At 35.1% G+C, this 22,485-nt stretch overlaps 1 protein-coding gene across 4 annotated transcripts in view; it reads right to left on the bottom strand.

The window, feature by feature from the left end:
- Window positions 1-22,485, bottom strand: part of REV3L (REV3 like, DNA directed polymerase zeta catalytic subunit) — a 182,232-nt gene that overhangs the window by 88,694 nt on the left and 71,053 nt on the right. For 3 of the 4 annotated variants that reach the window (XM_032337986.1, XM_032337983.1, XM_032337985.1), the window contains exons 5-10: window positions 20,136-20,232; window positions 16,086-16,180; window positions 15,413-15,517; window positions 14,232-14,316; window positions 13,994-14,145; window positions 2,640-2,759 (exon numbers count right to left, since the gene is read on the bottom strand). In XM_032337986.1, the coding sequence (XP_032193877.1) occupies window positions 2,640-2,759; window positions 13,994-14,145; window positions 14,232-14,316; window positions 15,413-15,517; window positions 16,086-16,180; window positions 20,136-20,232 (654 nt within the window). The remainder of the gene's footprint in view (window positions 1-2,639; window positions 2,760-13,993; window positions 14,146-14,231; window positions 14,317-15,412; window positions 15,518-16,085; window positions 16,181-20,135; window positions 20,233-22,485) is intronic. The other variant, XM_032337984.1, reaches the window with a different exon arrangement.

Raw genomic sequence — 22,485 nt, 5'->3', positions numbered from 1 at the left:
GCCTTAAAAACCATACATGTGAATACCTTATTCTCACTTAAATTTTATTTAGTGCACAGGGTAGTTAAATGAAACATGTGGATGAAAAACACAAGAGAGCTTTAAAGTAGTCAATAACATTACTTAAAAAACTTTCAGTGTTTTTTTTCCCTTCTTCAAGACTATAATGAGATGCCACTTCATATGCACTATGCTTGCCAAATCAAGACAAGTAGTAAGTATTGGCAAGGAAGTCGAAGAAGGAAGTTCTACATTGCTGGTCAGACTGTAAAATGGTACAGCAGCTTTGGAAAAAAGTTTGATGGTTTGTTGAAATGTTAAAAATAGTTACCATATGATACAGCAATTCCACTCCTGGTATATAACCAAGATACTAAAAATATATGTCCACACAAAAACCTATACATAAATAATCACAGCAGTATCATTTGTAATTGCCAAAAAGGTGGCAACTCATGTATCCATCATGTGAAGAATGGACAAATGAACTATATGGTATATCCATATGAGGGAATATTATTCAGTAGTGAATGAAATACTGATACATGCTACAATTTGAATGAACCTTGAAAACATTATGCTAAGTGAAATAAGTCACAAACAAAAGGTTATATGATTCCATTTATACGAAATGACCCAAATAGGTAAATGCAGTAAAAAAGAGAATAGATTAGTGGTTGCCGAGAGCTAAGAGGAGAGAAGAATGAGGAGTGACTGCTAATGGTTATGGAGTTGCTTTTTAGGGTGATAAAATGTCCCGGAATCAGATAGTGGTAATGGTTACATAACTGTGAACATGATAAAAATCACTGAACTTGGGGCGCCTGGGTGGCTCAGTTGGTTAAGCATCTGCCTTTGGCTAAAGTCATGGTTTCAGAGTCCTAGGATCGAGCCCCATGTTAGGTTCCCTGTTCAGTGGGGAGTCTGCCCCTCATTTGTACTCACTCTCTCTCAAATAATCAAAAGTCTTAAAAAAAAAATCACTGAACCATATAAATTAGAAGGTAAATTTTCTGGTATGTGAAATACATCAATAAAATGTTTTATTTAAAAAAAGGGGGGGGGATGCGCCTAGGTGGCTCAGTCGGTTAAACATCTGACACTTGGTTTTCACTCACCTCATGATTTCAGGGTCATGAGACTGAGCTCCACATCAGGCTCTGTACTCAGCAGGGAATCTGCTTGAGATTCTCTCTCTTCCTTGCCCCTTCCCTCCCAAGCATGCTCTCTCTCACAGATAATAAATAAATCTTAAATCAATAACAAATAATAAATAAATCTTTTTTAAAAAGACCATGAAGATAGAGGTTTGTTGCCATTTTGGCAAAAATCTCTCTTTTTAAAAAGATTTTATTTATTTACTTGACAGAGTGAGTACAAGATGGGAAAGTGGCAGGCAGAGGGAGAGCGAGAGGGAGAAGCAGGCTCCCTGCTCAGCAGGGATGTGGGGCTCCACTCCAGGAACTTGGGATCATGACCTGAGCTGAAGGCAGATGCTTAATGGACTGAGCCACCCAGGGACCCCAAAAATCTTTTCTTAAACCTAGTACTGCAGTTCATTTTTCCTGTCTCATTCTTTAAAAAAGAGCAGTATTAGCGAATGAATTACAGATATCGGATTTCAGATCTTTGACTAGCATTAAGACTGCATTTTTGCAACCTTAGACAAGGTGGAATTTATCTACTGATGATATTCTATTTGCCTGTTTCATTCATGTCTATTTGCCTATTTCATTACATTGAAATAAGGATATGTCTCTCTCAGTCTCTTCTTCAATTTCCTTCATTTTCTCTATGTTCCTCTCTTTCAGCTGCTTATTTTTTCCTCTGGGTTATTTCCTTCTGCATATACCATTCATTTATAAAGGAAAAAAGTTTTCTACTCCTGTCTCAAATGTTCTTGATATATGACTGTGTACAATAATTTTGGTATTGTTCTTAGTCAGTCAATTTGTGTTCCATTCAAGTAAAAATGAAGATAACTGACAGAGGACACTGTAGAAAGCTAGGAACACATATGAGACAGTAAGAATGAAAAAACAGAAAGTTCACAAAAAAAGAAACAAAAAATCACTAAATCAAGCAAAACAAGAGGAATGAAACTCAGTGACTTCTCACTTTTTACAATGAAATTTTAAATAAATTTCTGTAAAAGATGTCAGTAATTTAGACTATATTAAAGAAATGAAATCTGACAAATGACTTATGATGCTAATGAAAATGCATTTAGGGAGATGCAGAAATAACAGTCATATGCTACCCAAACAAAAATTAATGGCTTAATAAGAACTGTCCAGGGAAATTTCTGATACTCACCAAGAAAAGAATTATGGTATTTTAATGTATTCAAATTTGGAAAAGTCTAACTAAAAAAAAATGCATTTTTCACCTAAAGTAATAAGATTTTCCTCCAATCAAAGTGAAGTTAAAAAAAAAAAGGCAAAGGAATTATTTTCTTTCACAATTTTTTTTTTTTTTAAAAGCTGTGTAGAAAACAAAAAACAAAGCTACTTCATTTAATTCACGGCTACATTTTATACTTGCAGCATTAACCTCTTCAAACCAAAGGAAAATACCCCCTCACATAACACACTTCCATTGATTAACATTCTGAAATTTATGGTAGAATTGCTACTTACAGAAAACTGGTGACTCACTCAGTCTTTGTGTCAAAGGCTGAAAAGTCTGACTATTTTCAATGAGGTTCAAAATTGCTTCTTCATTAATAAGAGCTTCCTCCACTTTGTGTGTAGTGAGACCTTAAGATGACAAAGAATACAAAAACATTAAAGCAACAGATTAAATCTTATTATTTAGAATTTATGTAAATTAGAAACCATAATGATGCAAACCTATTTATAAAATTTTGAAGTGTTACTGTGATATGTGTTAAGTAAAAACATTATAAAACTTAGTAAGAGCCAGAGGAATATCTAACCAGTGACATGGAGTAATTATAAAGGAAAAAAATAAAACCAAAACCAGGGGTGCCTGGGTGATGCAGGTGGTTATGCCTCTGACTCTTGGTTTCTGCTCAGATTATAATCTCAGGGTGGTAAGATGGAGACCTACACTGGGCTCTGTGCTCAGCGAGGAGTCTGCTGAAGACTTCCTCTCCCTCAGGGAACCTGGGTGGCTCAGTTGTTAAACGGTTGCCTTCAGCTCAGGTCATGATCCCAGGGTCCTGGGATGGAGCCCCACATCGGGCTCCCTGCTCAGTGGGAAGCCTGCTTCTCCCTCTCCCACATGCCCCTGCTTCTGTTCCCTCTCTCGCTGTGTCTCTCTCTGTCAAAAAAATAAAATAAAATAAAATCTTAAAAAAAAAAAAGACTTTCTCTTCCTCAGATAGAGAAGAAGGGAGTTGGGTACATCAGAGGGGGAGACAAACCATGAGAGACTGTGGACTCTGAGGGGGAGACAAACCATGAGAGACTGTGGACTCTGAGAAACAAACTGAGGGTTTCGGGGGGAGGGTGAGCCTGGTGGTGGGTATTAAGGAGGGCATGTATTGCATGGAGCACTGGGTGTGGTGCATAAACAATGTATTTTGGAACACTGAAAAAAACTAAAGTAAAATTCAAAAAAAAAAAAAAAAAAGACTTCCTCTCCCTCTCCCTTTGCCCCTCCCCCCATTCGTGATCATGTGTACACATACACACTCTCTCTCAAATGAATAAATCTTTTAAAAATTTTTTAAAAATTAAAAACCCTCCATCTGTGAATCACTAAATATTTACAATCTCTTTAGCTTCTTTGATCCTACCTATTTTGTACAGTTATATTATCCTGATTAAATTAAAATATACAAAGGGAAAAGAGTAATATAATTATTCTCTATGGTTTAAAAATTACAAATTAATTTTATATTTCTCAGCTTTCAAGATCTAAAAATTTCTCCTTTAATGTATGATTTTTATAAGTCTAACTTGAACCACTGGATTAAATAATTTTAAGAATAAAGATAAGATGAGTCTCATATTATAATCTAGTGAAAGGTAGAGAGCGAGCAAATAGCACTGGGAAAAAAGACTATAGTTAAAAATGGAAGGCAGTTAGAACTAAATGGAAAACAGTTCCGCTCTCTCCACTCACGCACTCTCTCTCTCAAATAAATAAAATCTTAAAAAAAACCCCACAAGTTTTGAGGGGAACCTGGGTGGCTCAGTTGGTTGGACAACCAACTCCTGGTTTCCCCTTGAGTGGTGACCTCAGGTCTGTGAGACTGGAACATGACTGAGGTGGAAGAATTCAGTGGGAAAAAAAATTTGCAATCATATGTGAGAACTAGTTATTTACCTTTAGAAAAATATGGGGTGCTTGAGTGGCTCAGTTGGTTAAGTGTCTACCTATTAATTTGAGCTGGTCATGATACTGAGCCCTGATTCTCTCCCCCTCTCCCTCTGCCCCCTCTTAAAAAACATATATAATTAGATCCTTATTACACATAAACATAAAATTTCAGATAAGTATAAAATCTAAGTGTGAAAAACCAAATTGTAAGCATGCATAAGCCATAGGGATGGAAACTTGCATTACATCACAATAGGGAAGGACCCAACAGGAAATGAACCAAGAGCATTAATAAGTAATTCTCAGATAAAGACACACAAATGCTCAAACTTATTAGTAAGTAGGAAATACAAATTAAACTAAGGAGATACCATTTCAAAGAATCAAAATGGCAAAAATTTCTTGCATCTGATACTATCAAATGCCATTGAGGATGCAGGGAAATATAAGCTCTGATACACTGTGGGATTATAAACTTAGGATCATTTTATAGTGGAATTTTATAATACAGCATTACTACTATAATGTGATATTTTTATTATTAACATACTTCAAAATATGAAAAATGTAGCTCTAAAAAAAACAGGGCTTAAAGGGAAAAAAAAAAAGGTTAAGGCAAAATTTATGCAACTTTATAACCAGAACACTAATAAAATCAATAATTGGTACCTGAGGAGATAACTCTGATCAGTCAGGCAGGCAGCCAGTGTGGCTGGAAGCTGTCAAAAGTGGTATTAAAATGCACAGGAAATAATAGTATGGAAATGTTGGATACATTTTGATTAGAATGCAGCTGGCAGACACTAAGACAAAGCAAGTGCAAGTAGAACTCTGAGCCAGTAGGATGCCAATGAGGGAAGTCGGGAGACCTCAGGTGCAATCTGCCAGGAGGCAGAGATGGCACAGTACTGGGACACCTCCTAGGGAGAGAGGAAGCCCTGGGTGTAGATAGCCAATTTGAATTTTAGTTAAATATAGTCGAAAGAGCCACTGCTGCTAATGCAACAGTCTAAAGGAGGCTTTTCCAGCAGAAAGTTGTAATTCTACTGCTGCTATTCTGGCTCCCCTTCCGAGAAAAGCTGAGTATCAAACAATGTGACTTGGAGGAAAACTTTCATTATTCTTTTATTTACCAATCGTGTAAAATCTAACTACCTTACTTCTAGAAACCTGTTAGAACAGATGCTATCTAGGTAGAGTACTTATACTCTAAGACCTGGCAAATTACATTTCTATATGTTTTCTACAAAAAAACTCTTGCCTCAAGGTGACAAAAATAACACTATTAATAACAATGCAAAAGTGAAAACCATCTAATGGTTGTAGAGAAGCAGATAAACATGTTTAGTCTTACAAAGGAACACTTCAGCAGATAAAATGAGTGAACTAGAAACATGTATGAACAAGGAAAGATTTCAAAGTTATACTGTTGACATAAGATACTCAACATCATTAATAACAAGGGAAATGATAATTAAAACCATAATGAGATACCATTTCACACACACTAGGATAGCTATATAAAAAAAAAATAACAAATGTTCTTGGGGATGCAGGGTCACTGCAACTTTCACATACTGCTGGTGGAAATGTAAAACAGTATAGTCACATTGGAAAAACAGTACTGTAGTTTATTAAAAAGTTAAATGTAAGTTTATCAAATGACCCAGCAATTCCATTCTTGTATCTCTAAAGAAAAATGCAAATACATGCCTACACAAAGACTTACATGTAAGTGTTCATAGCAGCATTATTCTTTTTTTCAATTAACATATAATGTATTATTTGCTCCGGGGGTACACGTCTGTGAATCATCAGGCTTACAAAATTCAAAGGACTGACCATCACACATAACCTTCCCAATGTTCATAACCCAGTCACCCTATACCTATCTCCTGATCCCTCAGCAACCCTGTTTGTTTCAGGAGATTAAGAGTCTCTTATGGTTTGTCTCCCCTCCCGATCCCATCTTGTCTTATTTTTTCCTTCCCTATTCACCCACAATCTCCCGCCCTCCCTCTCAAATTCCTCGTATCAGAGAGATCATATGGTAATTGTCTTTCTCTGATTGACTTATTTCACTTAGCATAATACCCTCTAGTTCCATCCATGTCGTTGCAAATGGTAAGACTTCATTTCTTTTGATGGCTCCATAGTATTCCATGGTATATATATACCACATCTTCTTTATCCATTCACTGTTGATAGACATCTAGGTTTTTTCCCTAGTTTGGCTACTGTGGACATTGCTGCATAAACGTTCAGGTGCACGTACCCCTTCCGATCACTACATTTATATCTTTAGGGTAAATACTTAGTAGTGCAATTGCTGACTCACATAGTCTATTTCCAACTTTTTGAGGAACTTCCATACTGTTTTCCAGAGTGGCTGCACCACCTTGCATTCTCACCAACAGTGTAGGAGGGTTCCCCTTTCTCCACATCTTCACCAACATCTGTCATTTCCTGACTTGTTAATTTTAGCCATTCTGACTGGTGTGAGGTGGTATCTCACTGTGGTTTTGATTTGTATTTCCCAGATGCCAAGTGATGTTGAGCACTTTTTCATGTGTCTTTTGGCCATTTGGATGTCTTCTTTGCAGAAATGACTGTTTCTGTCTTCTGCCCATTTCTTGATTGGATTATTTGTTCTTTGGGTGTTGAGTTTGATAATTTCTCTATAGATTTTAGATACTAGCCCTTTATCTGATATGTCATTTGTGAATATTTTCTCCCATTCTATCAGTTGTCTTTTGGTTTTGTTGACTGTTTCCCTTGTGCAAAGGCTTTTGATCTTGAGGAAGTCCCAATAGTTCAATTTTGCCCTTGCTTCCCTTGCCTTTGGCGATGTTTCGAGGAAGAAGTTGCTGCGACTGAAATCGAATAGGTTGCTACACAAGTTCTCCTCAAGAATTCAGATGGATTCCTATCTCACATTGAGGTCTTTCATCCATTTTGAGTCTACTTTTGTGTGTGGCGTAAGGAAATGGTCCAGTTTCATTCTTCTGCATGTGGCTGTCCAATCTTCCCAACACCATTTGTTGAAGAGATTGTCTTTTTTCCATTGGACATTCTTTTCTGCTTTGTCGAAGATTAGTTGACCATAGAGTTGAGGGTCCATTTCTGGGCTCCCTATTCTGTTCCATTGATCTATGTGTCTGTTTTTGTGCCAGTACCATACTGTCTTGATGATGACAGCTTTGTAATAGAGCTTGATGTCCGGAATTGCGATGTCACGAACTTTGGCTTTCTTTTTCAACATTCCTCTGGCTACTCAGGGTCTTTTCTGGTTCCATATAAATTTTAGGATTATTTGTTCAATTTCTTTGAAAAAAAAATTAATGGTATTTTGATAAGGATTGGACTAAATGTGTAGATTGCTTTAGGTAGTATCGACATTTTCACAATATTTGTTCTTCTGATCCATGACCATGGAACATTTTTCCATTTCTTTGTGCCTTCCTCAATTTCTTTCATGAACACTATAGTTTTCTGAGTATAGATTCTTTGCCTCTTTGGTTCGGTTTATTCCTAGGTATCTTATGGTTTGGGGTGCAATTGTAAATGGAATCAACTCCTTAATTTCTTTCTTCTGTCTTGCTGTTGGTATACAGAAATGCAACTGATTTCTGGGCATTGATTTTATATTCTGACACTTTACTGAATTCCTGTATGAGTTCTAGCAGTTTTGGAGTGGAGTCTTCTGGGTTTTCCACATAAAGCATCATCATCTGCAAAGAGTAAGAGTTTGACTTCTTCTTTGCTGATTCAGATCCTTTAGTTTCTTTTTGTTGTCTGAGTGCTGAGACTAGGACTTCTAGTACTATACTGCACAGCAGTGGTGACAATGGACATCACTGCTGTGTTCCTGACCTTAGGGAAAAACTCAGTTTTTCCCCATTGAGAATGATATTCGCTGTGGGTTTTCATAGATGGCTTTGATGATACTGAGGTATGTATCCTCCATCCCTACACTTTGAAGAGTTTTGATCAACAAAGGATGCTGTACTTTGTCAAATACTTTCTCTGCCTCTATTGAGAATATCATATGGTTCTTGCTCTTTCTTTCGTTAACGTATCACATTGATTAATTTGTGGATGTTGGACAAACCTTGCAGACCAATAATAAATCCCACTTGGTCGTGGGGAATAATCCATTTAATGTCCTATTGGATCCTACTGGCTAGTATTTTGGTGAGAATTTTTGCATCTGTGTTCATAAGGATATTGGTCTGTAGTTCTTTTTGATGGGATCTTTGTCTGGTTTTGGCATCAAGGTAAAGCTGGCCTCATAAAATGAGTTTGGAAGTTTCCCTTCCACTGCTATTTCTTGGAATAGTTTCAGGAGAATAGGTTATTAACTCTTCTCTAAATGTTTGGTAGGATTCCCCTGGGAAGCCGTTTGACCCTGGGCTCCTGTTTTATTATTATTTTTTTAATTTTCAAAAATTTATTATTTATTTATTTGTTGGGAGATTTTTGATGACTGCTTCAATCTCCTTACTGGTTATGGGTCTGTTGAGGTTTTCTATTTCTTCCTAGTTCAGTTTTGGTATTTTATATGTCTCGAGGAATGCATCCATTTCTTCCATATTGTCAAATTATCTGGTGTACAGTTGCTCATAGTATGTTCTTATGATTGTTTGTATTTCTTTGGTGTTGGTTCTGATCGCTCCTCTTTTATTCATGATTTTACTAATTTGGATCCTTTCTCTTTTCTTTTTGATAAGTCTGGCCAGGGGTTTATCAATCTTATTAATTCTTTCAAAGAACCAGCTCCTACTTTTGTTGATTTGTTCTACTGTTCTTTTGGTTTCCATTTTATTGATTTCTGCTCTTTTATTATTTCTCTTCTGCTGGGTTTAGGCTTTCTTTGCTGCTCTTTCTCCAGTTCCTTTAGGTGTAGGGTTAGGTTGTGTACTTGAGATCTTTCTTATTTCTTGAGAAAGACTTTTATTGCTATATACTTTCCTCTCAGGACTGCCTTTGCTGTGTCCCAAAGATTTTGAACAGTTGTGTTTTCATTTTCATTTGTTTCTATGAATTTTTAAATTCTTCTTTAATTTCCTGGTTGACCCATTCATTATTAAGTAGTATACTCTTTAGCCTCCATATATTTGAGTTCTTTCCAACTTTCCTCTTATGATTGCGTTCTAGTTTCAAAGCATTGTGGTCTGAAAAATATGAAGGGAATGATCCTTTTTTTTACCAGTTGAGACTCGATTTGTGATCCAAGATGTGACCTACTCTGCAGAATGTTCCATGTACACTAGAGAAGAATGTATACTCTGTTGCTCTGGGATGGAATGTTCTGAATGTATCAGTGATGTCCATCTGATCCAGGGTGTCATTTAAAGCCTTTATTTCCTTGCTGATCTTTTGCTTGAATGATCTGTCCATTTCAGTGAGAGGGGTGTTAAAATCCCCCACTATTATTGTATTATTGTTGATGTGTTTCTTTTGATTTTGTTATTAATTAGTTTATATAACTGGCTGCTCCTGTGTTAAAGGCATAGATATTTAAAACTATTAGATCTTCTTGTTAGAGCCTTTAAGTATGATATAGTGTCCTTCATCTCTTATTATAGTCTTTGGCTTGAAATCTAATTTATCTGATATAAGGATTGCCACTCCAACTTTCTTTTCATATCTATTAGCATGGTAAATGGTTTTCCACCCCCTCATTTTAAATCTGGAGGTGTCTTTGGGTCTAAAATGAGTTTCTTGTGGACAGCATATTGATGGTTCTTGTTTTTTTATCCATTCTGATACCCTGTGTCTTCTGATTGGGGCATTTAGTCCATTTACATTCAGGGTAACTATTGAAAGATATGAATTTAGTGCCATTGTATTGTCTGTAAGGTGACTGTTACTGTATATTGTCTCTGTTCCTTTCTGGTCTACTACTTTAAGGGTCTCTCTTTGCTTAGAGGATCTCTTTCAATATTTCCTGGAGGGCTGGTTTGGTGTTTGCAAATTCTTTTAAGTTTTGTTTGTCCTGGAAGCTTTTTATCTCTCCTTCTATTTTCAGTGACAGCCTAGCTAGATACCATATTCTTGGCCACATATTTTTCTCGTTTAGTGCTATGAGTATATCATGCCAGTCCTTTCTGGCCTGCCAGGTCTCTGTGGGTAGGTCTGCTGCCAATCTAATATTTATACCATTGTAAGTTACAGATTTCTTGCCCTGAGCTGCTTTCATGATTTTCTCTTTGTCCCTAAGAGTTGTTAAGTTTTATTATTAGATGAGGGGGTGTGGACCTATTTTTATTGATTTTGAGGGGGGATTCTCTGCCTCCTGGATTTTGATGCTTGTTCCCTTTGCCAAATTGGGGGAATTCTCTGCTATAATATGGTCCAATATTCCTTCTGCCCCTCTCTCTCTCTTTCTTCTTCTTCTGGGATTCCAATTATTCTAATGTTGTTTCATCTTATGATATCACCTATCTCTTGAATTCTCCCCTTGTGGTCCAGTAGTTGTTTGTCTCTTTTTTGCTGGTTCTTTATTCTCCATCATTTGGTCTTCTATATCACTAATTCTCTCTTCTGCTTCATTTATCCTAGCAACGAGAGCCTCCATTTTTGACTGGACTTCATTAATAGCTTTTTAAATTTCAATATGGTTAGATTTTAGTTCTTTTATTTCTCCAGTAAGGGGTTTTATTTCTCCTGAAAGGGATTCTCTAGTATCTTCCATGCTTTTTTCAAGCCCAGCTAACAGCTTGATAATCGTCATTCTGAGCTCTAGTTCTGACATATTACTAATGTCCATATTGATTAGGTCCCTAGCCATTGGTACTGCTTTTGGGTTTTTTTTTTGTGGTGAATTTTTCCACCTTTTCATTTTGTCCAGATAAGAATAGATAAATGAGAGAACAAGAACAAAATACTAAAAGGGTGGCAAAGATCCCAGAAAAATATACACTAACCAAATCATAAGAGACCCAAAACCGGGGCAGGGGGAGGGGGAAGGAGGCAAAGTTAAAAAAAAATTTTTTTTTAATTAAAAATAAACAATAAAAAGTTAAAAAAAAATTATATGTATTATACTGCTGAACAGAACAGAGCCAGCCACTCGATTTTGAGTGTTCTGGTCTCTTAGAAGAAACTACCTCCCCAAATTTTAAAGCATGAAAAACTTACATATATATATGCAAAAATAAGGGTAAACACGATGAAGAGATGGAATGTTACTATAAAGATGAAAATTAAAAAAGATTCTAAAACAGGAAATGATAAGTTTTAAAAAAAAAGAAGAGCGAATGTGATCAGGCTGGAGACTGGAACAGAGCCATGTGCTAGACTTAGGGTATATTTTGATCTATTAGAAGAAATTGTATCCCAAAATTTTAAAGAAAAAAACCCTATATGTATATAAAAAATAAGGTTAAATACGATGAACAGACAGAATATGACTGTAACAATGAAAATTTAAAAAGGTTTTTTTAAAAAGGTATTGATAAGATAAAAGTTTTAAAAACGTTGAAATAGTTAAGAGGAAAAGTTAAAAAATAGAATAAGAAAAAAATTAAGTCTAAAAAAGTTACCTTTGAAAGACTAAAGGATCATGGGGGAAAAGCCATGAATTCTTGTGTTGCTTTCCCCTAGCTCTGGAGTTCTGTAGTTCTCATTGATTCATGAACTTGGTCTTCACTGGATGTTCCCGCTGAACATCTGGGGGAGAGGCCTACTGTCATGATTCTCAAATGTCTTTGCCTGAGGAGGAATTGTACCGCCCTTGCTGGGGGACAGGCTAAGTAATCTGCTCGGGTTCGCTCTTGGTAGCTTTTGTTTCCTGAATGCTTTCCATACAGCTTTGGAGGTCAGGAATGAAGATAGTGCCCTCCAAATCTCCGGCCCGTAGCAGTCGAGAGCTCGTGGCCCCACTCCTTAATGCGTCCTCAGAGAAAAGCTGTCAATCCCTCCTGTCTCCCTGGTCTCTGGCTGCACTCCATGTTCACCCAAGCTGTGACCCAGCATTTCTATCTCTGGCACATGGACCCATTTGGAGTCTCCAAACGCAGCAGATTCCTGCCGTGTGCTCCCATGCTGCTCCTCCCAGAGGAGGAAGGAGGGGATCTCTCCAGATCTGCCACTTGTGCGGTCCCTGCTCAAACATCAGTAGCTAGACTGTGACTTGGATGACGGTTTAAGGTAACCCCAAGCTGAGAGCTCACTGCTCAGCTACAGCTCTGTAGCCAGCTTCCCTGCTCCAATACGTGGGAGCTTTGCCACACTCAGTCACCCCTGGGTCTTTCTATGTCCCTGCAGGTCTTGAGATTACACTGTCCCTGCGAGGGTTCCACCCCTCACTTAGCCTCTGGAATGACATCCCTCAGTGGAGCAGACTTCTAGAAGTTCCGATTCTGTGCTCTGCTGCTCCCTCACTTGCTGGGAAATAGCCCCTCCTCCTGTGGTCTCTCTTCCCATCTCCACAGGTCCTACCTTCCAGAAAGTGGTTGATTTTCTGTTCCTAGAATTGCTGCTCTTCTTCTCTTCTAACTCCTGTTGAATTTGTAGGTGTTCAGAATGGTTTGATAACTAGCTATCTGAACTCCTGGTACCTGATGATATTTCAGTTTCCTACTCCTCCGCCATCCTGCTTCCTCTCTCTTGCAGCATTATTCTTAAGAGCCCAAAAAGTGGAAACTCAAATATCCATCAACTGATTAATGAATTAACAAAATATAGTAATAGCTGAAAAATACAATACTATCTGGTAATAAAATTTTAAAAATTTAAATACTGATACTATAATATGGATGAACCTGAAATATGCTAAATGAAAGACACAGAAGATTATATATTGTGTAATTTCATTTATACGGTATATCTAGAAAAGACAAAATCTTGAAAGACAGAAAAGTGGATTAGTGATTACTTATGGTTGGAGGTGGGAAAAGATGTGCCTGCAAATGGACACAAGGAATCCTATGAGGTGAAGGAAATGTTCTAAAATTGAATTATGGGGATCTTTGCACAACTCTGTAAGTTTACTAAATCACTGAATTGTACACTTAAAGATTTTTTATTTTTATTTGTTTGTTAGAGAGGGAGAGGGCACAAGCAGGGGGAGCGGCAGGCAGAGCAGGCAAAGGGAAAAGCAGGCTCCCCACTGAGCAAGAAGCCCAATGTGGGACTCAATCCGAGGACCCTGGAATCATGACCTGAGTGGAAGGCAGATGCTTAACCTACTGAGCCCACCCAGGTGTCCCTGAATTGTACACTAAAAATAAGTGTGTTTTATGTTATACAAATCATACCTCAAATTATTAATTAATTAATTAATTAATTAAAGGCTCCAGACCCAGCATGCAGCCCAACTCAAGAGCTTGAACTCAACCCAAAGATCAAGACCTGAGCTGAGATCACAGGTCAGATGTTTAACTGATGAGCCATCCAGGTGCCTCCTCAATTAAATTATTTTTAAAGTGTTGAATGAAAAAAGCAAGTTGCTTAATTTATTTCAAGTAGACTATCACTTATGTAAAATTTAAAACCCCAAATAGCAGTATATATTATGGATATACATACATAAGAAAATATACAATCATATATGGTAACAATTTACACCAAATTTAGAACAGTGTTTACCTCTAGAAATGAAGAAAACATAAAGGAATGGAAGAAACTTAGCTACCTCAACCAAATTCTACTGTAGTCTATGGTAGTATTTTCTGTATACTTGCAAAACAAACCTCACCTTTGCTCAACTCTGTATCTTTGTGGACTTCTACCATATTGGCTGGTGTACACTGAAGAATATCAGGAGATAGAACTTCAGAGTGCAACGTTAACTCGGCAGAGAACTCCTGAGATCCATCGCTGTAGTCCACTGATCCTGATAATGTTCTGCTTAATTAAAACATATCCTTTATAAAACAAACTAGATAGCCAAGCAATAAAATTCGTTCTGAGATCTATAATAAATAACCACTTACACAGAGAAATCATTCTGTTTGAGAATTTCCTGAAGTCTCTTCTGAAAATTTTTTTCACTTTCTGTTGCTGGCACAAACCTGCGATCTTTGAATTTTAAAAGTGCATTAAAACATGTGGATAACAAATGAATGAAATATTTTCCTTTCTCTTAGAGTAGCTTTTAAAATAGTTACAATTTCCTATCTTTCTCTTGACACATATAATACCACCTAAAAGTAGTCCTATTATAAAGTCAAACAAAAGGGAAATGGTTGATACTGAAGCTATAAAATTAAGCACTTAAAGTCAGTTCAAGATTAAGTTCTATAATTATAACTTAAATCTAAAACAAAAACATTGCTCTCTACCTATAAATGTACCACACACTCTGAACCTAGAAATTTCTCCCTTATAAAATATTTCTATCTTAGAATGCCTTAGAAGGCATTCAAAATTTATCATAGCATTTTTAGTGTCTAAGACACAATGAAAGTTTTAATTGGACTTCAATGTATAGTTATTACTATATTTCAAATATATTTACCTCCTGAATTATGTCTTTTTATTCTTTTATGTGTATCTCTAATTCTTTGATTTTTACTTAAAATTTTTATTGTAGTCATGGCATTTAAGCCCTCAAATTCTTTTTTGAATGTAGAAGAATTTAGTAATACATAAAATGTAGAATTTAGTAATACATAATTTAGTATGTATACTAATACAGAATTTAGTAATACATAAAATACATTAAATGAGTATTTTTTTCTGAGCTGTACAAGATGATCATAGCAGGAATTTAAGGACATACAAAGAAAATAGTTTAAGGGCAGTATTTCAAGGGTTACGTTTTCATAGCTTAATGAACAAAATGTAGTGGTTCTACGTTGGGACTCTTCTACAAAAACCCAGAACACACTAGAAAATAAAAAAGGAGCAAAGAGGTGGGACAAGAAGACAAGGTAAGGTCAAAACCGGACAATGAAGATGACAGTTTCTATGGTGGTTGGGAGTATGGGTGGAGGGAGAAAATAATGAGTGACACTTTGAAGGTAAAGAATTACAGTTCAGAGCAATGACAGAAGGAAAAAATTAGAACATTTAAAGATAACTTGAAAAGTAAAATTTAACGTCAAGGTAAAAACTCAATGGCTTAAATTTTAGGAAAAAAAAAAAAATCACCAGAGTACTATTGGGTTTATACCTTGTGATTCAGGTTGGCTAATTTGAGAAGTTTCATTTCTGTTTCTTCGCCGTTGCTTTTCATCTTCCCATATGGCCTGCAGACCAGGGTTTCCACCAATTTGAGCTATAATCACAATAATACTTCAATATGACAAGGATCAAAGTGAAAAATATTTGCTCAGAAAAAGAAATCCAAAGTTTAAAAAAACAAATACTGCCTTAAAAAAAATTACCTGCTTTGTGTAATAAAATGACCAAACATTCCCAATCTACATTATTACATTATTCTTTTGTTTTAGTTTTCTTCCTACTGGCTCCCAAAAACCCAGCAAATGAGTAAGATTCAAGCACTTGATGACAGTCAATACACCTAAGAGTTCCCTCCCTGGTATATAAACTGAAAATTAAAAAATTGAAAGGCAGAATATATGAAATTCTTTTATGATTGCTGATGTATTTAGTGTCTTACTTTAGGCTCATGTCTATGCAAATATACTTAACATGAATGGACGTACTAGTGAAAAAATAATGACTGTCTCATCAGAGGTACAGAAGAAATCTTCCTAACATTTTTGCATCCCCCTTTTATAATATATTACTTCTCTACTACTGTTTTCTTACCTACTTTTTCTACTCTATTTTGGTCATTAAATTTTAAAAATAAAAACACATATTAATAATTGTGTATATACCTTCAATGTCCAGCCGATTTAAGATATCAGCAGCTACAGCATCCACTTCTAGTTCACATGTACTCTGTGGTTCAACACCTTCCAGTATTAAAGAGCTGTATTAAGAAGATATCCAAAAATATAATAAATCAGGGGTGCCTGGCTGGCTCAGTCAGTAAAGCATGCAACTCTTGATCTTGGGGCTGTGAGTTCAAGCCCCGTATTGGGCAGGGATTACTTAAAAAATAAATAACATTTAAAAAACATGTGTCACATAACTGTATCTTTTCATGTTTAGTGATATTATAGTAAGTCACAATTATTCATGATGATACTGTGTGTATACATATAAAGAAATAAAATACAGGAAGAGAAAAATACAAAACCTGTTGTGTTGACAACTCTATTGAGATTCTTTTTCAGTATATTTCATATATTTTGGTTCATATTTTATATGTAAGGAATGTACAATGTTTTAGCATGAGGGTCATGGCCAGGGAGAATGGGATTAGATGACAACAGAGGGATACAGAAGCCACATACATTTGTAATCACTTGCCCAGAGGCATCTTCCTCAGCAATCATAGCTGGTTATAAAACAATGAGGACAGAATATGCAACAAGAGATAAGGGGAAGAGAGCCTACTGAAAAGTGGGGCAAATGATACTGTTCTCCCTGCCTTCAACCACTGCTGAGCTAAGGAACGTTTTAAAAGTCTCCATAACTACAGAACTGAGAAATTATATGAGTTCAACAGTGGGATCATAGCTAAGAAAAGTGCTGATACCACAAGGCCATTAATTCTTATGACGACTTCAGAGGGTTGTTCCCCACTAATGTTCGTTTACTCAAAAGCATTTTTTTTTTCATCAGAGCTGGATTAGGAAGATACCATATAATTAACCCTGTTTGACAGAATGAACATACAGCATCTATTATGAATACCAGTTTACTCATTCCAAAATTTAGATGATCTACAAATACTGACCCCAAATGAAAAGGAGAACTTTTATTAGAAAGCGGGTGATGGCAGATTTCATTAACATTTTTAGATGAAAGATATTTTTTTTAATGTTTTAAGAGAAACATATTAGCAAAACCTAATTTTCTCTTATCTATCCTTAAGGATCCCTAAGGAAATCCCTATATGTACATATTTATATATATATATGTAGATACAAAACATACCTGTATCTTTTTACCATTCTGACAGAGAAGGGACATGTTAGCTAGCCTATCACAATATATCCCTTTCACTTTCAGAAAAAAAAATTATCAATGTAGCTTTTCTTTTTTTTTTTTATTCACATAATTTAATAAAACCAGTTTTACCATGAATTGAAGTAGTAGATAAAATAGTCTGGTCAACAGTTTTCTCCTTTTACCAAAAAGTTTCACAATTTTTGCAAGAATTATACTATGAATTTCAAGGGTGAATTTCCCAGGAGCAACATATTCATGATAAAAGATGGGAACGATAACAACAAAAAAAAGCAATCTCATAGTAAAAATTTACAACTATTTCTTGCCTTTATTACAAAACTACTTTAGACATTCAGTATAGGCGGTGTTCCTAGTGAAAGGAAGTAATTTTCACACTAAAAATGTTTCCAGGGGCACCTGGGTGGCTCAGTGGGTTAAGCCTCTGCCTTTGGCTCAGGTCATGATCTCAGGCTCCTGGGATCGAGCCCCACATCGGGCTCTCTGCTCAGCGGGGAGCCTACTTCTCCCTCTCTCTATGCCTACTTGTGATCTCTCTGTCAAATAAATGAATAAAATCTTCTTAAAAAATTGTTTCCAGTAGATAGAAAAACCGTAAGTAAAAAATCTGAGTCAGCAAAACATGTAAACTATTCATTATGGTCATGAAAAGCAGATAAGCAATAGGATGGTAACTAGACAAAAGTGCCTCTCTGAACATTTCTGTTTCTAGCTTAACACAACAGACATACTAATTAGAATCACTGAGGGTGGAGCTCAAACATCTATCATTTTAAAAGTCTCTTCAGATCAATCGATTGGGCAGTCAAGGTTGAGATTACTGTGGTAGACTTGACTTTTGTGGATTCAACACTCTGGGGCAAAGGACCAGGAAGGTCCATGATATGTGGTAATTTACAATGAGTTATCGAGTAGGGTTAGCAGAGTTGCTAACTGAACACTCTCGTCCCTTAATAGTTTGCTGCTATTTGTCATAGTCCTCGTAATAAAGTTTGTGAGGGAATGTAAAATACTTCTTTGTTTAAAAAAAAAAATACCCAGCAAGAAGGTGATAATAGCACTGAGGACAGAAATGAGACTAATAAAATTTAAGAGTACTAATCCATGGCAAAATTTGACATTATGTTATTTGTACTTGGTGAAACAATGGATTCTCATGTTTATTACAACATAAGCATCCCCAAAGGATAATCTGAGAAAAAACTCCAGAGTTATCCTATATTTATTATAAATTCTAATTCTGAGTACCTCTTCTAATTTTATTAGTTTGCCTACTCATACCTTTGCTCATAATTTGTCAATTGCTAAGAATAAGATGGGCTCCCCCAAAACATTCTAAATCGCAAACTTTTTATTATATATGGTTTCCCCAAACTTACTCCTAACCAGTAAAGCTTTACTATGAGCTAACTAGAAAGATGGTTGCCTATAAATGGATTTCAAGTACTAATAAACTCTAGTCTTATTTGATCAAGCAAAACACAAGTTATTAAATATAAAATTTTCAGAACTGAAGGCTTTAGTGAATAGGTAAAGTCCTTGGATCAAATTGATGTGCTCCAATTTCAGAGAGATCAAGGAACTGTATCACAAGCACAAAAAATGAAGGCAGCAAGTAGCTTCTTGGTCACATCGCCCTGGACTGATTAGAATCTGATTTCACGTGGTGATTAATATTCTGTCTAAACTTAATACCATTTCAATATGATTAAAATATAATTCTGCTGTACTGAGAAGGAACCAAGAAATACATATGTATGCATATGTGAACGTGTGTGTGCATATTTATCAAAAAGTCTTAATACTGGTTCAAGTCAATCAAGAGATAAGGTGAGTCACTGTGCATATCACTCTGAAGACCTCAAAGTTTCATTCTGGTACAATTACTTCTGTCATAAAAAAATGTATTTTTATCATTATTTAGTGAGATTCTTTCTTAAGTTTAGGTATTAAAAACCCAACTAATTCTAAAATGTAAAAATTCTGTGAGGCACATATTAGAATCTTAAATAACATAAACTTTAAACAAATATTTTTATGATAATTTATCTTCAGTCACTTACTAAATTCATACTATCTTACTATGAAATAAAACATAAAATCATTTAAACACTTTTTCTATCTTGCACTGTTCATGAAAATTACCAACTTAAAAAAGCATCAGATGACATATGTGAAAAGAGGAAGACCATAATTATCCTGCCAATACCCAACTGATAGAAGGATCAAGAAAGCTTGGGCAAACATTGTGGTATAAGACGGATACCTTTCTGAATTCTATGTATACAGCTATTATTGATAATTTAGATAGGTACTAATTACATATCTGTAATCTAAACATTTGGGAAATGTTACCTCCCCCAGAAAGTCTAATAAATAATATACCTGGTCAAAAGAAATCACAAACTACATTATTCATACATAGTACGTCAATCTACTTTTTTCCATAAAAATATTTAGAAGTTTGAGGGTTATTTTTACTAAAAGTATCTGCTGTTTACATTTTAAATTATTTTACTATGTGATTTTTATTTGAAAAGTTATAGGGTATCAATTTACAATGCATAATGAAGATAGATGTTGGAGAAAAGTATAAAAATTTATACCCAGATTACTTTTATTAATTAGGTAATAAGCAGGTCTATTTTCCTATTTCCAAGGTCTGTTTTTAAAATCTGTGATTCCATGTAACATACTAATGCTGAGAGTTGCTTCTCTGACAAACTTACTTGTTTATGTATAAAAAATATACATAACATTAAGATTAAATTATAGTAACCACTGATTTTTAAAATACAGTAGGTTATATATGAATAGGTTTTTTTTTCCCCTTTACAACATTAACTAACCTTGGTATTTCATCTTCTTCCCACCGAAATAAAGTACCAGTAAGAGAATTTCCTGGTAGCCGATCCTTGCAAGATCCAGTTGCACGCAATGGATCACCTAGAAATAGAAAGGTAAAAGGGGATAAATTCTACTTTTAATCTGCATACCATTACCCGTTAGGTAAAATAATATAAAACCTGTATGACTAGTTTCTAAAATTGCGTCCTTAAAATGCATACACACACAGGAATGCATATGTACGTCAGAGAACAATGGTTCCAAACTAAGAGGGAACAAAAGTATTTGTAATATGTATAAGAGAGAAAAATAGACACAATACCTAGATACTGGAATAAAAGTATGACACATTTAAGTGTGCTATTGTGGTAGGTATGATTAAAATCTCATTTTGAAAATAATGAAGAATTAAGAATTTTTATAGACTTTAAATTCCTAGGGTATTCTGTATGAAACGTCACTAAAATTCTAGTGGAAATCAGATTCCAGGTTAAGATTCAAAACATATTTCAACACTATGCCCCCAACAAAAAAATATGTAACACATTTCAGAAGTGATGGCAGTTAACAGCAATGAGTAGAAACCAGGGGCAAATACAAATACAATTTGACCAGTGGTGGAAGAATGTACTAAGCATGTTTGCTTAGTTGTCTAGGTTTCGGGCACTGAGTCCTGGGGTCACACTCTGAAATAGTCTCTAAATTTTAGTAACTTTTCTGTGATCTCTTACAGGAATTTAAATTCTAAGAGAAAGCTTAATTGAGTAGCATGGACAGAATTCTAACATTAAGAAATATGCTAAATTTGTAATCTTTTCCAGCTAAATTTAATGCTTTTTGTTTGTTGTTGTTTTAAGGAGGCACCGTGTCCAGCATGGAGTCCAGTATGGGGCTTGAACTCACCACCCTGGGATCAAGACCCAAGCTGAGATTAGAGTCAGACACTCAACCAAATGAACCACCAACGTACCCCAGTACTTTGATCTTATTTGGTTAGCCTGATCACAAAATAGTGCAATTAAGACTAAGATCAGGTATTACCTTTGTTATTTTAATAAAACACATGCCAAAACATGTAAGTGATTTTATATACCTTCAGACGTTTTTAAAAACTTTGCTGTTAGGTGGCTAGGGCATTAATATGAAATTACTTTGTAAGTTGTAAGTTACCATAAATATTATTTTCTAACAAATTTATATGAAAAAAGAATCTATACAAGTTTACTGATTCAAAGTTATTGATAACATTATAAAAAACCATTTTACCTACTTTTTGCACACTGTTTTAGCATATTTCCCTAAAGAACATGGAAACTCCCTAACTTAAAAAATACACACACACACACACACACACACACACACACACACAATTATATACATACATAATTTTTCAATTGTGGATGATAAAAAATACAAAATACCTCTGTGGTGCTCAAAATATTTACTGTTTATATACTTCACCTTAACAATTACAGTAATTAGCACCATTTCCATTCATCTGACACCTGATTATATAACTGAAATCCTGAGGAAAAAAACTGTATATGCCTATATACTGTTAAAATTTCTAAATCTTATCTACTTTTTAATTTACTCCATTTTCAAAAGACTTCATTATGTACATTAACTTGTCTTCCAAAACAAAAATGTTAAGTTATGCATATATATGTAATACATATTAATTTACCATAAGAAGTAAACTGTCAGTTTAATGTGTCTCAGAAACATGGTAAAATATAAAAAAGTGATTCACTTCTTCTTTCCATGATTTCACTATAACCTTTTATACAAAACAAGCAAAACAAAACAAACCAAAACCTGAGGGACATTTAGTATAAGGAATTAAGATATAAATTTTATTTCATTATACTTGCAACAATTTCCCTGCTTTTAATTTCCAACTAAATCTCATGTGTTCCTGCCTTCAAATTGTAAAAATTTTCTGTATCTTGAAAAAAAAAATCCTTCTAATTAACATTCTAATTCTCATCTAACTTCTGTAACTAAAATAAATGGCTTACATATATTTGAAAACTCAAACTTTTCTCATGTTTTCCTATTGGAAATAAGCTTCTGTGAAAGTTACCTTCTTTTCCTATAAATACCTACTGTTCATAGTCTAGAATCTTTACCATTCTTCAATCCTAATTGAACTATCACCTGTATTTGATACTGATAACCAACCTGCTGTATTCTTTTATTCCCTCGATAACCTTTTTATTTTGGAATAATATTACATTTATAGAGAAGTTGCAAGGGTAGTACAGAGTTTCTACTGTTAACATTTTACATTATGACAGTACATCTGTCAAAATAAATGGACACAGACACATCAATATTAACTAAACTGCA

Source organism: Mustela erminea, chromosome 4, assembly GCF_009829155.1.
Source record: "Mustela erminea isolate mMusErm1 chromosome 4, mMusErm1.Pri, whole genome shotgun sequence".
In the NCBI taxonomy this organism is placed as follows: domain Eukaryota; kingdom Metazoa; phylum Chordata; class Mammalia; order Carnivora; family Mustelidae; genus Mustela; species Mustela erminea.
Note: the sequence above shows the minus strand (reverse complement) of the source record. Positions and strands in the feature narration are given on the sequence as shown.